The sequence below is a fragment of the Trichomycterus rosablanca genome, chromosome 1, assembly GCF_030014385.1.
Source record: "Trichomycterus rosablanca isolate fTriRos1 chromosome 1, fTriRos1.hap1, whole genome shotgun sequence".
Lineage (NCBI taxonomy): Eukaryota > Metazoa > Chordata > Actinopteri > Siluriformes > Trichomycteridae > Trichomycterus > Trichomycterus rosablanca.
The window spans coordinates 51,810,295-51,827,035 of record NC_085988.1 but is presented as its reverse complement, the minus strand read 5'-3'; the positions used below and the strand labels follow the sequence as shown (position 1 = coordinate 51,827,035).

The 16,741-nt window shown below is 40.0% G+C and overlaps 1 protein-coding gene across 2 annotated transcripts in view; it reads left to right on the top strand.

The window, feature by feature from the left end:
* The window catches only part of LOC134312356 (protein PHTF2-like), a 62,167-nt gene that overhangs the window by 32,502 nt on the left and 12,924 nt on the right, over positions 1 to 16,741 (top strand). For both annotated transcript variants that reach the window (XM_062994241.1, XM_062994249.1), the window contains exons 5-7: positions 10,170 to 10,239; positions 13,286 to 13,444; positions 15,613 to 15,778. In XM_062994241.1, coding sequence (XP_062850311.1) covers positions 10,170 to 10,239; positions 13,286 to 13,444; positions 15,613 to 15,778 — 395 coding nt within the window. The remainder of the gene's footprint in view (positions 1 to 10,169; positions 10,240 to 13,285; positions 13,445 to 15,612; positions 15,779 to 16,741) is intronic.

Sequence of the window (16,741 nt, the reverse complement as noted above, 5' to 3'; positions counted from 1 at the left end):
ACACACGTCAAACTAGTACACCTTATGTAATAAAGGAAATGATGGGAGTACCAAGCCGCACCCCGCCCTTTAAAAACATTGTTACCATTATATGAACCAGAAACTTGACATGCATATAGCTGTAATCGGGCTGACGTGGCAATAAATCCCAGCTATCATCATCATCTACTTCTTGTAAAGCCATTCTTTTGTTGATGTGGAGGTGTGCATTTGGTGGTTGTTGTGCTGAAAAGTGAAATTTCTGTTTTGTTCAAAAATTGCCCTGGTAAACATACCTAAAGCATAATGCCGCCACCACCATGCTTCATTTGACAGACTTGATATTGGTTTTTGCTAACTGTGGCCAGGTTTGGATGTTTTTCTTTGTAAGCAAAGGCTTCTGTTCTACACCAGACCACCCTACCCCACAGCTTAGACATTTGAAAATTCTGGGAGATTGTTGTCACATGTCGTACACAACCAGCCAGAAACCTGTACCTGCCAGAAATTTCTACATCTTTTTGTAATGTTGCTGTAGGCCACTTGGCAGAGTCCTGGACCAGTTTTCTTCTTGTCTTTTCATTAGTATATAAAATGCCTTGAAAATGTTTTGTCTGTCAATAAGATCTGTTTAATGCATTGAAGCTTTTTGTAGACCACAGCTTTAATTTCATGACTACTATTTAACATGATTTTGAATGTGATTGATTAATTTTAAACGTCCAATTATAAGATGGTGAACACACTTATACAACCACATTTATTTTTATTTATTTTTATTTATTTTCCTCGGTAAACAATTTTTGCAGATGTAGGGAGAGAAGGAATAGGTGTTGTAGCACCACAAAGAGTTGGTTGGGATAGGTTTACAGTAGTCTCAAAGTGATTCCATCGGGCTCAGCAGCCTTGCCTGTACTGAGTGTCTCCAGTTCTTTCCTCACCCAGTCAGCGTAAATAACACCTGGGAGTCAAAACTGTCACACTCAGTTTTTAGTATCTCCAGTTGACCTGAATACATGTCTTTGCACTTCTAGGAGAAAACCAGTGAAGACAGAGAAAACTCATGCAGATTTGGGGAGAACGTACAAATTCCACACAGAAAGAATTAAACCCAGGCCCTTCTTGCTCAAACGTAATTTTGTCTATAGAATTTGTATTTAAAAACTTTGCAAACTTCAGGTATTAATCTGATATGTACAAAGAATTGTCCAACAGTGTCCTGGCAAGTTCAGAGACAAAACAAACAAACAAACTGTCACCTTATGCTGAGAGGAAATTTTACTGAATAGTCAGATGTAATTTAAGAACCACCACCAACAAGTCTTACCTAGAAGTTGCTGGAACACAGGTGTCACTGTACATAGTTAACTGAGCTTTTCATCACCTTGGGTTTAGAGGCTGCTATACAAGAAAGAAGCATTAAGCAAATGCTTCTTTCTTGTATTCTAAATTGATAGCGCAAAGCAGAACTAGAGTTGTTGCAGATCACATAGCCCAAAAACAATAGGCCTTGAAAAGAAGAGTTTTGTGGTCAGATAAAACAAAGGTTTAGTTACTTGTCCACATTGCTTATTTGGAGGAGAAAAGGTGAGGCATTTAAGCCTTAAACATTATACCTAATATCAAGCAAGGTGGTATTGGTATTATTCTTTGGGACTTTCCTCTGCTATTTGAACTTGTCCATTGCAGAAATTGTACAGAATAATGAAGAAGGAACAGAAATCATCACAATTTCAAAAACATTTAATTACCTTGCACGTGTATGTAAGCATTTGACTTCAATTTAACAATTATACATTTAGCAATTAGTATAGTTAATAAAATATAGTAATAATAAATCATTTGTGACAAACATATTAGTTTGGATTGTCATTATATATTGTATTTGTTAGTAGGAGTGGGGGTATATGGAAATTTACTACTGACTAGAAATAAAAATGGTGTTTCTGTTTTAAATACTGATGGTGGTGCACTTTGACAGGTTGTATATTATATATTTATGTTGTTTATTATACAGGGTGGGCCATTTATATGGATACACCTAAATAAAATGGGAATGGTTGGTGATATTAACTTCCTGTTTGTGGCACATTAGTATATGGGAGGGGAAAAACTTTTCAAGATGGGTGGTGACCATGGCGGCCATTTTGAAGTCGGCCATTTTGGATCCAACTTTAGTTTTTTCAATGGGAAGAGGGTCATGTGACACATCAAACTTATTGAGAATTTCACAAGAAAAACAATGGTAACTTTATTCTTTCATGAGTTATTTACAAGCTTCTCTTTGTTTACAGCCATTGACATGTCGCAGAGGTTAACACGTGAGGAGCGGATAGAAATTGTGTTGATGTCTGGTGAATGCAGTACCCGGGTCATTGCAGCAGATTTCAATGCAAGACACCCTACGAGACCACCCATCTCCCATGCTACAGTTAGCAAACTGCTTGCCAAGTTTCGTGAAACTGGTTCAGTGTTGGATTTGCCAAAATGTGGACGCATGAAAACTGTCACTAATGAAGAAACATCAGTGGCTGTCCTAGCTTCATTCAGCAAGAGCCCACAGCGTAGCACTCGCCGCATGTCACTGGAGAGTGGCATCAGTCGAACATCCCTTCGGCGGATATTAGCTACTCACAAATGGCACCCTTACAAACTCCAGCTGCTGCAGCATCTCAATGAGGATGACCCAGATCGGCGCACTGAAAACAAAAATTGGAACAGGACCCTCAGTTTACACAGAACATTTTGTTCAGTGATGAGGCAAACTTTTATGTGAATGGTGAAGTTAACAAACAAAACCACCGCTATTGGTCTGACACTAACCCACATTGGATAGATCCCTCCAAGACTGTTGGAACACAAAAATTTATGGTATGGTGTGGTATATGGGGAACAAAGATAGTGGGGCCATTCTTCATCAATGGAAACCTCAAGGCCACTGGACATTTGAAATTGCTACATGATGATGTGTTTCCCTCTTTATGCACTGAAGCTGGCACGTTCCCTGAGTTTTTCCAGCAAGATGGTGCACCACCACATTATGGGTGTCAGGTCCGAGCATTCCTAGATGAACAGTTTCCTGGAAAGTGGATTGGTCGTCGTGGGCCAGTCGAATGGCCCCCAAGGTCTCCCGATCTGACCCCCTTAGACTTTTATCTTTGGGGTCATCTGAAGGCAATTGTCTGCTGTGAAGATACGAGATGTGCAGCACCTGAAACTACGGATACTGGAAGCCTGTGCTAGCATTTCTTCTGCGGTGTTGCTATCAGTGTGTGAAGAGTGGGAGAAGAGGGTTGCATTGACAATCCAACACAATGGGCAGCACTTTGAACACATTTTATAAGTGGTCAGAAACTTGTAAATAACTCATAAAAGAATAAAGTTACGTTAAAACCAAGCACAACATTGTTTTTCTTGTGAAATTCTCAATAAGTTTGATGTGTCACATGACCCTCTTCCCATTAAAAAAAACTAAAGTTGGATCCAAAATGGCCGACTTCAAAATGGCCGCCATGGTCACCACCCATCTTGAAAAGTTTTCCCCCTCCCATATACTAATGTGCCACAAACAGGAAGTTAATATCACCAACCATTCCCATTTTATTTAGGTGTATCCATATAAATGGCCCACCCTGTATAATTGTTGTTTTAATGAAGACTAAGCATTCTTGTTGTAGCAGTGCCTTTGACATTTGCCTTATTTTGTCTTTTAATACTATTAATATTTTGTCCAACAACAAGGTCTTTTATCCCTTTTCCTCTAAATGATCAGGTTTGAGAGTGGACAGAGGAGAAGCCATAATCAAGCCATTTGATCAGTGCCACTCTCTTCACTCCTGTGATTGAGGGAGGTTTGAGTCAGCTTAATGTGATTAGACATTTAATAGGGCATATGTGTGTAACGTTTCACTGATAGAGAGGCCACCAGCGGAGCGCTGTGTAAACACAAGTAGCATGGACCATGCAAGGGTCATTGTAATGAAGTACTCGATCCTTTCCCCCAGGGACTTTTGGCAAAGGGCTGCTGTTAATAGACTGAAACATGGAAGTATGCCAGAGGCACAGCACTATAGCATAGCCATAGAACAGGTATAACCTCTAGCAGAGTCAGTGAGCAGGTAAATATTTGCAGTAAAGGGTCTTGTATGTCAGTGTTTCCTCCATACCTTTTTGCTGAAGTTTTGTATTAGGGTTTATAAAGACTGTGTGTGTGTGTGTGTGTGTGTGTGTGTGTGTGTGTGTGTGTGTGTGTGTGTGTGTGTGTGTGTGTGTGTGTGTGTGTGTGTGTGTGTGTGTGTGTGTGTGGCTGGCAGGTAAACAAGATTTCTGGTTATTGTGGCAGCTTTCAGATTACATTGCAGTAGAAACTGTCATGTTAATGTGATAAATATAGCCACATGGGCTCTGGAGTACTTCAGAAAACCATTATCACTTAACATAGTCCGCTGCCGTATCAAAAAGTAAAATTCTATTTCAAACAAAGTTGCAAACAATAATTCTATGCAGAAATGCCTCAGAGTTCTCTGGGCCCAAGCTCATCTTAGATCAAAATGTGAAATTGTGTGCTTTAGTCAGATGGATCCATGGTTCAGCTTGTTTTTAGGAAAAATGGCCGTTCTCTTTGCCAAAGATGAAAAGGACCAGACTGTTATGTGAAAAGGTGCAAAAGCTTGCCATGGTAGCTATATCTGTCATGGTATGGGGTACATCAGTGCTCATGGCATGGGTGACTTGCATATGTGTAAAGGTACAACTGATTTTAGATTTTAGACACATACTGCCATCAAGACGATGTCTTTTCTCTATCCATATTTCAGCAAGACGATGCCAGTAGACACGGCAACGGCAGATATAAACCGTAAATACAGAATTCATGTGCTTGACTGGCCTGCCTGCAGTCTAGATCTGTCTCCTATTGAAAGTGTAGGCTGTAGCATAAGGAGGAGAATGAGACGACAGTGACCACTGACTGTTGACCAGCTGAAGTCTTGTATCAAGCAAGAAATGGCAAATTTCACTTGTAAAACTTTAGTATTAAAGTTAAAGGGAACAGTAATCTTTATATTTTGTTTTTGTCTGCTGAATTGGCTAGGCCTTTGCCTAGTTTACTTTGTCTCTCTGTGTGTGTGTGTGTGTGTGTGTGTGTGTGTGTGTGTACTGCTGATTTCAAATACTTTCTTGTGTATATGTGCTAGGTGTCTTGTCACCACTTATTAGAATAGAGGATTACAGAAAGTGGTTGATGGTGTGATGGGCAGGTTTACAATGAAAGGAGTTTAGGGGACCTCCTTCTCATACTGACTGTGGGTTCCTCCTAAAAGTTTTGCTTTTCTGCTGATTTTAGACTACCCACCACCAAACAAAATACATTCACAACCATTCATACATATACAGTGTATCACAAAAGTGAGTACACCCCTCACATTTCTGCAAATATTTCATTATATCTTTTCATGGGACAACACTATAGACATGAAACTTGGATATAACTTAGAGTAGTCAGTGTACAGCTTGTATAGCAGTGTAGATTTACTGTCTTCTGAAAATAACTCAACACACAGCCATTAATGTCTAAATAGCTGGCAACATAAGTGAGTACACCCCACAGTGAACATGTCCAAATTGTGCCCAAATGTGTCGTTGTCCCTCCCTGGTGTAATGTGTCAAGGTCCCAGGTGTAAATGGGGAGCAGGGCTGTTAAATTTGGTGTTTTGGGTACAATTCTCTCATACTGGCCACTGGATATTCAACATGGCACCTCATGGCAAAGAACTCTCTGAGGATGTGAGAAATAGAATTGTTGCTCTCCACAAAGATGGCCTGGGCTATAAGAAGATTGCTAACACTCTGAAACTGAGCTACAGCATGGTGGCCAAGGTCATACAGCGGTTTTCCAGGACAGGTTCCACTCGGAACAGGCTTCGCCAGGGTCGACCAAAGAAGTTGAGTCCACGTGTTCAGCGTCATATCCAGAGGTTGGCTTTAAAAAATAGACACATGAGTGCTGCCAGCATTGCTGCAGAGGTTGAAGACGTGGGAGGTCAGCCTGTCAGTGCTCAGACCATACACCGCACACTGCATCAACTCGGTCTGCATGGTCGTCATCCCAGAAGGAAGCTGACGCACAAGAAAGCCCGCAAACAGTTTGCTGAAGACAAGCAGTCCAAGAACATGGATTACTGGAATGCCCTGTGGTTTGACGAGACCAAGATAAACTTGTTTGGCTCAGATGGTGTCCAGCATGTGTGGCGGCGCCCTGGTGAGAAGTACCAAGACATCTGTATCTTGCCTACAGTCAAGCATGGTGGTGGTATCATCATGGTCTTGGGCTGCATGAGTGTTGCTGGCACTGGGGAGCTGCAGTTCATTGTGGGAAACATGAATTCCAACATGTACTGTGACATTCTGAAACAGAGCATGATCCCCTCCCTTCGAAAACTGGGCCTCATGGCAGTTTTCCAACAGGATAACGACCCCAAACACAACCTCCAAGATGACAACTGCCTTGCTGAGGAAGCTGAAGGTAAAGGTGATGGACTAAACCCAATTGAGCACCTGTGGCGCATCCTCAAGTGGAAGGTGGAGGAGTTCAAGGTGTCTAACATCCACCAGCTCCGTGATGTCATCATGGAGGAGTGGAAGAGGATTCCAGTAGCAACCTGTGCAGCTCTGGTGAATTCCATGCCCAGGAGGGTTAAGGCAGTGCTGGATAATAATGGTGGTCACACAAAATATTGACACTTTGGGCACAATTTGGACATGTTCACTGTGGGGTGTACTCACTTATGTTGCCAGCTATGTAGACATTAATGGCTGTGTGTTGAGTTATTTTCAGAAGACAGTAAATCTACACTGCTATACAAGTTGTACACTGACTACTCTAAGTTATATCCAAGTTTCATGTCTATAGTGTTGTCCCATGAGAAGATATAATGAAATATTTGCAGAAATGTGAGGGGTGTACTCACTTTTGTGATACACTGTAGATTGTTTTCCAAAGGCATCAGTGTGTAAAGCACCCATACACATCTTTAAATATTGCTGTAAATTTATAAAAATACATTGTTTATTATATATTTTACTATTGTATTTATTTCCAAAACATATACAAATGGCATTAAAATAGTAATAAATAAGTAATAAAAATAAGTCCCTGGCTATTTCAGCAAGACAAAGGTAGGCACGTGCTACAAAAGTGCTTGATTGGCCTGCCAGCAGTTCAGATCTGTTTTCTTTTGAAAAGGTGCACCATGAAGAGGAAAATCAGACAATGGGAACTACAAACTGAACATCTGAAGTCTTGTATGAAGTCAGAGTGGTCTAAAAGTCCACTTAATTTAAGGTGGTCAAGGAAAACATTTGAAATCTTTTATGTGTACTTCTGTCAGTTAAATGTTTAAATGAATAAACAAAGGACAGATTCTTGTTTTATTGTATTGTATTCTTTATATATATACAGTGTATCACAAAAGTGAGTACACCCCTCACATTTCTGCAAATATTTCATTAGATCTTTTCATGGGACAACACTATAGACATGAAACTTGGATATAACTTAGAGTAGTCAGTGTACAGCTTGTATAGCAGTGTAGATTTACTGTCTTCTGAAAATAACTCAACACACAGCCATTAATGTCTAAATAGCTGGCAACATAAGTGAGTACACCCCACAGTGAACATGTCCAAATTGTGCCCAAATATGTCGTTGTCCCTCCCTGGTGTCAAGGTCCCAGGTGTAAATGGGGAGCAGGGCTGTTAAATTTGGTGTTTTGGGTACAATTCTCTCATACTGGCCACTGGATATTCAACATGGCATCTCATGGCAAAGAACTCTCTGAGGATGTGAGAAATAAAATTGTTGCTCTCCACAAAGATGGCCTGGGCTATAAGAAGATTGCTAACACCCTGAAACTGAGCTACAGCATGGTGGCCAAGGTCATACAGCGGTTTTCCAGGACAGGTTCCACTCGGAACAGGCTTCGCCAGGGTCGACCAAAGAAGTTGAGTCCACGTGTTCGGCGTCATATCCAGAGGTTGGCTTTAAAAAATAGACACATGAGTGCTGCCAGTATTGCTGCAGAGGTTGAAGACGTGGGAGGTCAGCCTGTCAGTGCTCAGACCATACGCCGCACACTACATCAACTCGGTCTGCATGGTCGTCATCCCAGAAGGAAGCTGACGCACAAGAAAGCCCGCAAACAGTTTGCTGAAGACAAGCAGTCCAAGAACATGGATTACTGGAATGCCCTGTGGTCTGACGAGACCAAGATAAACTTGTTTGGCTCAGATGGTGTCCAGCATGTGTGGCGGCGCCCTGGTGAGAAGTACCAAGACAACTGTATCTTGCCTACAGTCAAGCATGGTGGTGGTAGCATCATGGTCTTGGGCTGCATGAGTGTTGCTGGCACTGGGGAGCTGCAGTTCATTGAGGGAAACATGAATTCCAACATGTACTGTGACATTCTGAAACAGAGCATGATCCCCTCCCTTCGAAAACTGGGCCTCATGGCAGTTTTCCAACAGGATAATGACCCCAAACGCAACCTCCAAGATGACAACTGCCTTGCTGAGGAAGCTGAAGGTAAAGGTGATGGACTAAACTCAATTGAGCACCTGTGGCGCATCCTCAAGTGGAAGGTGGAGGAGTTCAAGGTGTCTAACATCCACCAGCTCCGTGATGTCATCATGGAGGAGTGGAAGAGGATTCCAGTAGCAACCTGTGCAGCTCTGGTGAATTCCATGCCCAGGAGGGTTAAGGCAGTGCTGGATAATAATGGTGGTCACACAAAATATTGACACTTTGGGCACAATTTGGACATGTTCACTGTGGGGTGTACTCACTTATGTTGCCAGCCATTTAGACATTAATGGCTGTGTGTTGAGTTATTTTCAGAAGACAGTAAATCTACACTGCTATACAAGTTGTACACTGACTACTCTAAGTTATATCCAAGTTTCATGTCTATAGTGTTGTCCCATGAAAAGATCTAATGAAATATTTGCAGAAATGTGAGGGGTGTACTCACTTTTGTGATACACTGTATATATATTTATATATTTATATATATATTTATATTTATATATTTATATTGTGTCGTAAAATATTACAACTTTTTGGTAAATGGGATTTGGCCTTATCCAAAGCCATTTTACAGGAGTCTTTAAAATAAACTACACAAATCACTGTTTTGCATTTACTCCATATTTAATGTACTGGATAATTAGTACACTCCAAGCAGAAAGATTACTGTTCTGAAACATCTGCTGTTTAACACAACATGCTTTCTAGCTAAATTAATTGTATAGTCATCAGTTATTGTTATTGTCATCATTATATTTCACAAATTATGTAGTTGCCAAACATTTCTCCCAATGCTATAGTGGCATGCTGCTAATACAGTAGCTTGTACATTGTAACCTCTTTAGCCTCATACAAAATCAAATGTATCTGGTGTGAAGTAGATTTTAATCTTAAAAACCTTTTTATTCTACACTCAATTTTACACACATGGTATTTATAAACCAGAATTGTACTTGCACAGGATCCTTGCTCTTTGGGAATGTAAACCTAGTCTAAGGATCCTTGCTCTTTGGGAATGTAAAACGAGTCTAAGATCAGCATTAAAGAACCATGTGGTTAAGGTTTAGTTTGTGTACAGACAGTCTGTGTTGGTGTGCATGGGTCCCTCCCTATATGTCATATTTTAATTGTCTGTAAGTATAATCATTGTACTATTACAGTATACAGTATAAATTGATGTAGAAAATAAAACAGGAAAAGGGCTGTTTAGTAATAGGTGCGGCTAAAACATCATATCTTTATGATTAATAGGAGAGTTGTTCACATACTTTAGTCCATATAGTGTACATAATGATTTAAAGAATCCAATTGACATAGTATGTTGCTTTTGTAATTATTTATGATTAATTGCTTAACTAATGCATTGGATTGTGCATGAAGGCACAGAATAGGTTTAGATAGAAATATTCCAGCCTTGTTTGTATTTATGGCTATGTTTGCACGCATGTACATGTGTGTAAGGTATTTATGAGCACTAAATCACCCTTATGACTAATTAGAATAAGTGTTTGGATAATTATCTGTAATTTATAAGTGTAGCAGACAATATAGGACAGCTTTCAGATAGTGGTTGTGTTTGCATGCCTGATGCTATGCTGCTACTTTGCAGGGACTGAGGAACAAACCAAAGAAGACTGGCCATGTGAAGCCTGACCTGATTGATGTAGATCTAGTAAGAGGTAAGAAGAGATTACGTTTACAAACAACATTTAAAATATACCAGCAACCTTCTGATTACTAGTCCAGTATTTTAATAGCTGTGCTACCACTGCCCACATTTACAGTCAAGTGACCGTTGCTTCCTCAGTAAACATTCTGTACTCCAATAAAAATATACAAGTTTCTTAAGAACACACATCTGCTAGAACCCTGCTAGAATGAAGATATGTACAATAGGTTAGTTTCCATTTAAGAACATAGGTACAGTGTATCACAAAAGTGAGTACACCCCTCACATTTCTGCAAATATTTTATTATATCTTTTCATGGGACAACACTATAGACATAAAACTTGGATATAACTTAGAGTAGTCAGTGTACAGCTTGTATAGCAGTGTAGATTTACTGTGTTCTGAAAATAACTCAACACACAGCCATTAATGTCTAAATGGCTGGCAACATAAGTGAGTACACCCCACAGTGAACATGTCCAAATTGTGCCCAAAGTGTCAATATTTTGTGTGACCACCATTATTATCCAGCACTGCCTTAACCCTCCTGGGCATGGAATTCACCAGAGCTGCACAGGTTGCTACTGGAATCCTCTTCCACTCCTCCATGATGACATCACGGAGCTGGTGGATGTTAGACACCTTGAACTCCTCCACCTTCCACTTGAGGATGCGCCACAGGTGCTCAATTGGGTTTAGTCCATCACTTTTACCTTCAGCTTCCTCAGCAAGGCAGTTGTCATCTTGGAGGTTGTGTTTGGGGTCGTTATCCTGTTGGAAAACTGCCATGAGGCCCAGTTTTCAAAGGGAGGGGATCATGCTCTGTTTCAGAATGTCACAGTACATGTTGGAATTCATGTTTCCCTCAATGAACTGCAGCTCCCCAGTGCCAGCAACACTCATGCAGCCCAAGACCATGATGCTACCACCACCATGCTTGACTGTAGGCAAGATACAGTTTTCTTGGTACTTCTCACCAGGGCGCCGCCACACATGCTGGACACCATCTGAGCCAAACAAGTTTATCTTGGTCTCGTCAGACCACAGGGCATTCCAGTAATCCATGTTCTTGGACTGCTTGTCTTCAGCAAACTGTTTGCGGGCTTTCTTGTGCGTCAGCTTCCTTCTGGGATGACGACCATGCAGACCGAGTTGATGCAGTGTGCGGTGTATGGTCTGAGCACTGACAGGCTGACCTCCCACGTCTTCAACCTCTGCAGCAATGCTGGCAGCACTCATGTGTCTATTTTTTAAAGCCAACCTCTGGATATGACGCCGAACACGTGGACTCAACTTCTTTGGTCCACCCTGGCGAAGCCTGTTCCGAGTGGAACCTGTCCTGGAAAACCGCTGTATGACCTTGGCCACCATGCTGTAGCTCAGTTTCAGGGTGTTAGCAATCTTCTTATAGCCCAGGCCATCTTTGTGGAGAGCAACAATTCTATTTCTCACATCCTCAGAGAGTTCTTTGCCATGAGGTGCCATGTTGAATATCCAGTGGCCAGTATGAGAGAATTGTACCCAAAACACCAAATTTAACAGCCCTACTCCCCATTTACACCTGGGACCTTGACACATGACACCAGGGAGGGACAACGACACATTTGGGCACAATTTGGACATGTTCACTGTGGGGTGTACTCACTTATGTTGCCAGCTATTTAGACATTAATGGCTGTGTTTTGAGTTATTTTCAGAAGACAGTAAATCTACACTGCTATACAAGCTGTACACTGACTACTCTAAGTTATATCCAAGTTTCATGTCTATAGTGTTGTCCCATGAAAAGATATAATGAAATATTTGCAGAAATGTGAGGGGTGTACTCACTTTTGTGATACACTGTAGGTCTTTAATCATCTTATGATGACAGCAAGAGACTCGACTGTTCGACTAGACAATACAGAGAAGAGTCTTGATGCAGACTTGTGGTTCAAAGGTAATGTGGTACAGAATGGGGTTTGATAAATGCTTTAAGGTAGGTCAGGGATGGTTCATTCTTGATTTTCTAGGCAAGCTTTATTGTTTTAAATTTATTGCAGGCCGTTACAGGAAGCCAGTGATGAGAGCACAGCAATGGCTGATGTGACAGCTTTTTACTTAATTGAAAGCCAGGCATTCAGCTGCATTTTGTGTCAGTGGATATGGGAAGAGCTGCCAGAAGGGAGTTTCAATAGTCCAGCATCTAAATGACTAAGAGGTTGGCCCAGTGGCATCCATAGAGAAAAATCTTTCTGATGTTGTATAGAACAGCATGATTGTGTCAAACAACATAAACTAAAAAGGATAGTTGGCTCTCGGCAAAGTTTCAGATGGTTTGATCTGAAAGTCTTTAAGAGAGATGACTACATCTTGGCATATAGACATATTCCTGGGGATATATTATAGCTCAGCCTTACTGGGGTTAAGTTTCAGATAATGAACTAATATCCATGATGAGATATCTGCCAGACATGCCGGAATGCAAGCTGAGACTTGGGTGTCTGAAAGAAGAAATGACGGGATGAGCCAAGTATCTTCAGCATAGAAATGGTAAGTGAAGTCGTTGGAGGATGTTACCAGCTGGTGTACATGGAAAAAAGAAGAGGACCAAGTAGAGAACTTTGTGAGACTTTACTTAAAAGATTGCATGGAGTTGATATAGATCCCTGTAATGGGAGTAAAGGAAGATGGCCTTTGGAGATTGTTTGAAGGATAGTAGATTGAATGGAATGGTATCCAGTGGATAGGTTGTGGGGCCGGATGAGATTTTAACTTTATGCAAATGTAAGTGACTCAGCACTTTCTTTCTGCCACTGTAAAACATTAACCCTCTGTATTTGAGCAGACATTCTCTTTTAAGATGTAAAAAAAAAAATTACATTTCAATTAATTGCATTTGAAATTGTTTTAATGCAGACAGGGACTTGATTTCCAAAACCAGTTAAATGGAATAATATATTTTATGATCTGCAATATGTGTTGCCCAAATTTTGTTTTTAATGCCATTAAAAATGAAATATAATAGTCTTGAATTATGTATTAACATCTGTGATATCTCACACTTACTTTTAAGGCTCTGCATTTGCCAAAGCCAAACCAGAGAGCCCATGGACATCTTTAACACGTAAGGGCATTGTTCGAGTAGTCCTCTTCCCATTTTTCTTCAGATGGTGGATTCAGGTGACGTCCAAAGCTATCTTTCTCCTGCTGCTCACCCTTTATTTTCTCCAAGGTCAGTTCAGCACCACAGTTAAATAAAACTTAAATATGAACTAAATAAACCCAGCCTTTCAAACCGGACAGAATAGGGCAATAGGGCATTATACAACCCCAAATCAGTAGGAGCTGGGGTAGTATGTAAAATGCAAATAAGAAAAACAAAAAAAATGTCCAAGAAAGTTTTTTTTATATTTACTATAACTTTTATTTCATTGCATACAATATGAATCCAAGAAATTCTATCTTTTTTCTGGTCAGCTTAATTTAATTTATTAATGTACATCCGTTCTTGCATTTCAGGCCTGTAACACATTCCAAAACAGCTGGTATAGGGACAATTTAGGGCTAGTGATTAGTAATTGAAGGGATTTGCATATTTCTTCCTCTATAATGCATTATATCAGTAAATGATTCAATGAGTAAATGTTTTACATTTATTATTATTTTATTCAGTGTATAAAAGTACATGACAGTGCAAACAAGGCACAAAAATATCTATAAAACACAATAGAACCCCACAATAGAAAATATGTGATCACAGTAGGTTTCTAATGCCACTGAGAAACACAAAGCCAAGCAGACTTGTTTTCATTCCTCCCTTTAGTCTCGTTAGTCATGTGCCCAGGAGCTCTTTACTCCACCATAGCACACAAAAACATGGCAGTTTTCCTTGCTAAATGGCTAGCATCTTACAATAATATGGTTGTGAGGAAAGATACAGTATGCTGCTTCATCTCACCTTGTAACCATTAAATTTTACTTCAAATCCTTTTAAGGTTACAGTACAATAGGCACTGGGGGTTGTGAACTACAGTGTTTATACAAAAGAATTATACCCTTAATCCTTGTCTTTTGTCACAATATACAATGAAAATGAAAATATTTTAAGCTGTATTCACACATTATAGCCATCAGCAAAGTGGAAATTACACTATAAAAGTCTGATTAATTAAAATTTAAGTAGTTAAATAACAGGTTTAGATAAGTAACCAATCCCACAGAGTAATCATTATAAACTTGCTCAGGTGCAATCACCTTCCAGATCACACACCAGTATTATTGACCCACACCTGACATGAATTGTAGTCCTTTCGAATACTATAGAAAGATCCAGCAGCTCTGTGATAAAGTTGTGCATAGGCACAATTTGGGAAAAAGATTCAGGATGGCAGTGGTTTTATCTCTCCCTCTGGGTACTATTAAGAAGTAGGAAAGCTACCAAATGGCCGATGGCAACTTTGAAGGACTTACAAGTTTATATGTCTGAGATTGGTCTGGCGGTGCATGTGACAAAAATCTCACAAGCTTTATGTATGGCAGGGTGGTAGGCCGCTCCCAAAAAATTGCCATGCTGAAAGATTTGAAAAATTCTAATGCCATGTGGCAAAATATTTTTTAGTCAGATGAAACAGATTAAATGTTTTGAAGTGAATTTTTCTTTGAAAAAACACAGCACACCACCAAAAATTCACTGTACCTTTTGTAAAGGCCTATTATGGTACAACATTATTTCATGGGGATGTGCAGCAGGAACTTGGCAATTGGTCAGGATTTAAGGAAAAAAATATTTAAAAAATTTAAGGAAAACATGCCCCCCCTTCTGCTAGACAGCTGACGATAGACAGGAGACAACAATCCTAAACACGCCACCAAGAAAGGCTTATGGATAGGAAGGTGAATGTCCTTCAGCAGCCAGTTCTGACCTAAATCCAATAGGAATTCTTTGGATAGCCTTGAGAACAGTGAGTTGGCAGCCACCACGAAAGTTGACTAAACTTTAAGAATTCTGTATGGAAGCAAATATTACCCAATCTAGGTGTGCAAAGCTGGTAGGGACTTATTGAAACAGGCTGATGGGTGTAATTAAAGCAGAAGGTGACTCCACTAAGTGCTAAATCAAGAGACTGGTCTTGTTCTAGTTTTTAATTTTTTTTATTAATTTTTAGAACCATTTCTTTTCAATATTACTTGCATATTGTAAGGCAAAATGTGTAAATAAAGCTGAAGAAAGATTTTAGTGAGTTTTGATTTTAGGCTGTAAGAAAAAAAAATGAAGAAAGAAGATCTTCTAGGTACTGTAGACACAGTCTGAACATACCCTAAAGACATTTTGTGTTGTAGATTAAGTAATGTGTGGAAGCTATGCCAGTAAGATTGATGATCTGTTTACTTGTTTTTTAGTGCTGGCAGCAGTGCTATTCTTCAGTATCTCACATCAGCATGACATCCCGGCCACAGAAGTGTTCAATGCCATCTGGCTTATGCTGCTGCTGGGCACTGTGCACTGCCAGATTGTCTCAACGCGCATTCCCAAATCCACGCCCAACTCCACTGCCAAGAGGAGAAGGTGGGCAGGCTGGAGGACCTGGCATTGTCTCTTTGTCTTTTCTCTGTATGTGTTTAAGCTTGTAGTGTTTTTAAAATAAATGTGTTGGCTAACCTCTGTTGCCAAACTGATAAACTGATAAAGTCCATGTTTTGTCACGTGACATAGGTTAGCCACTCATTTCTGGTGTGTGGGTAAAAGGTGAATGGTGTACTTTCTGTAGCATGTAGCAGCTCTAGTTTGGTCTTTGTGCGAGCTGCTGCACAATTTTCTGACTATTGGGAGAAAATTGGCCTATGCTGTGTGAGATCTGTACTGCAGATTTGGGGTAAAGGAGGGACAAATGGCTTTAGAAATGATTTAAGACTACTTATTCCACTTGATACATTTAATTATTCTTGTTAAATTATATTTCCTCTAATCTTTAAGGCCACATATTATCTTGTGATGAATACGGGTGGCAAATGTTGGTAAAAGTTCAAAAATGTACCTTCCAAAACTGTTCACCATCAAATGAAGTTTAGTTCTTAACAAAAACATTTATTTTAAAGAAAAGAAAAATCTTAAAATCACTAGAAATCTTTTGATTTAGTTCACTAGTTGTGCACTGCTGTTTTATATTCCTTTCTTAGGTGACGGCACACAATGTAGCTCAAATGCAAATTCTATTTTTAATAAAAAAAAATTGTGATTGTAGCTGTGAATAAATTCAGCCTTACATTTTGGCAAACTTCAGACATAGTCATCGTAACCCTCTATTTACACTCCCCACAAAGTTGAATCAGTTCATCTGGACACAAGTTTGTTGTACAGATACGTTTCAAGCAACAACAGTTTAGCCTTCTTAGACTGTGAAATTGCAATTCAAGATGGGGGACATTTGAAAGTAAATGTGTACCGCAAACCGACACACATGGACCAGTACTTAAGGTTTGACTCCCATCATCCATTGGAGCACAAACTAGGAGTCATCAGGACGCTGCA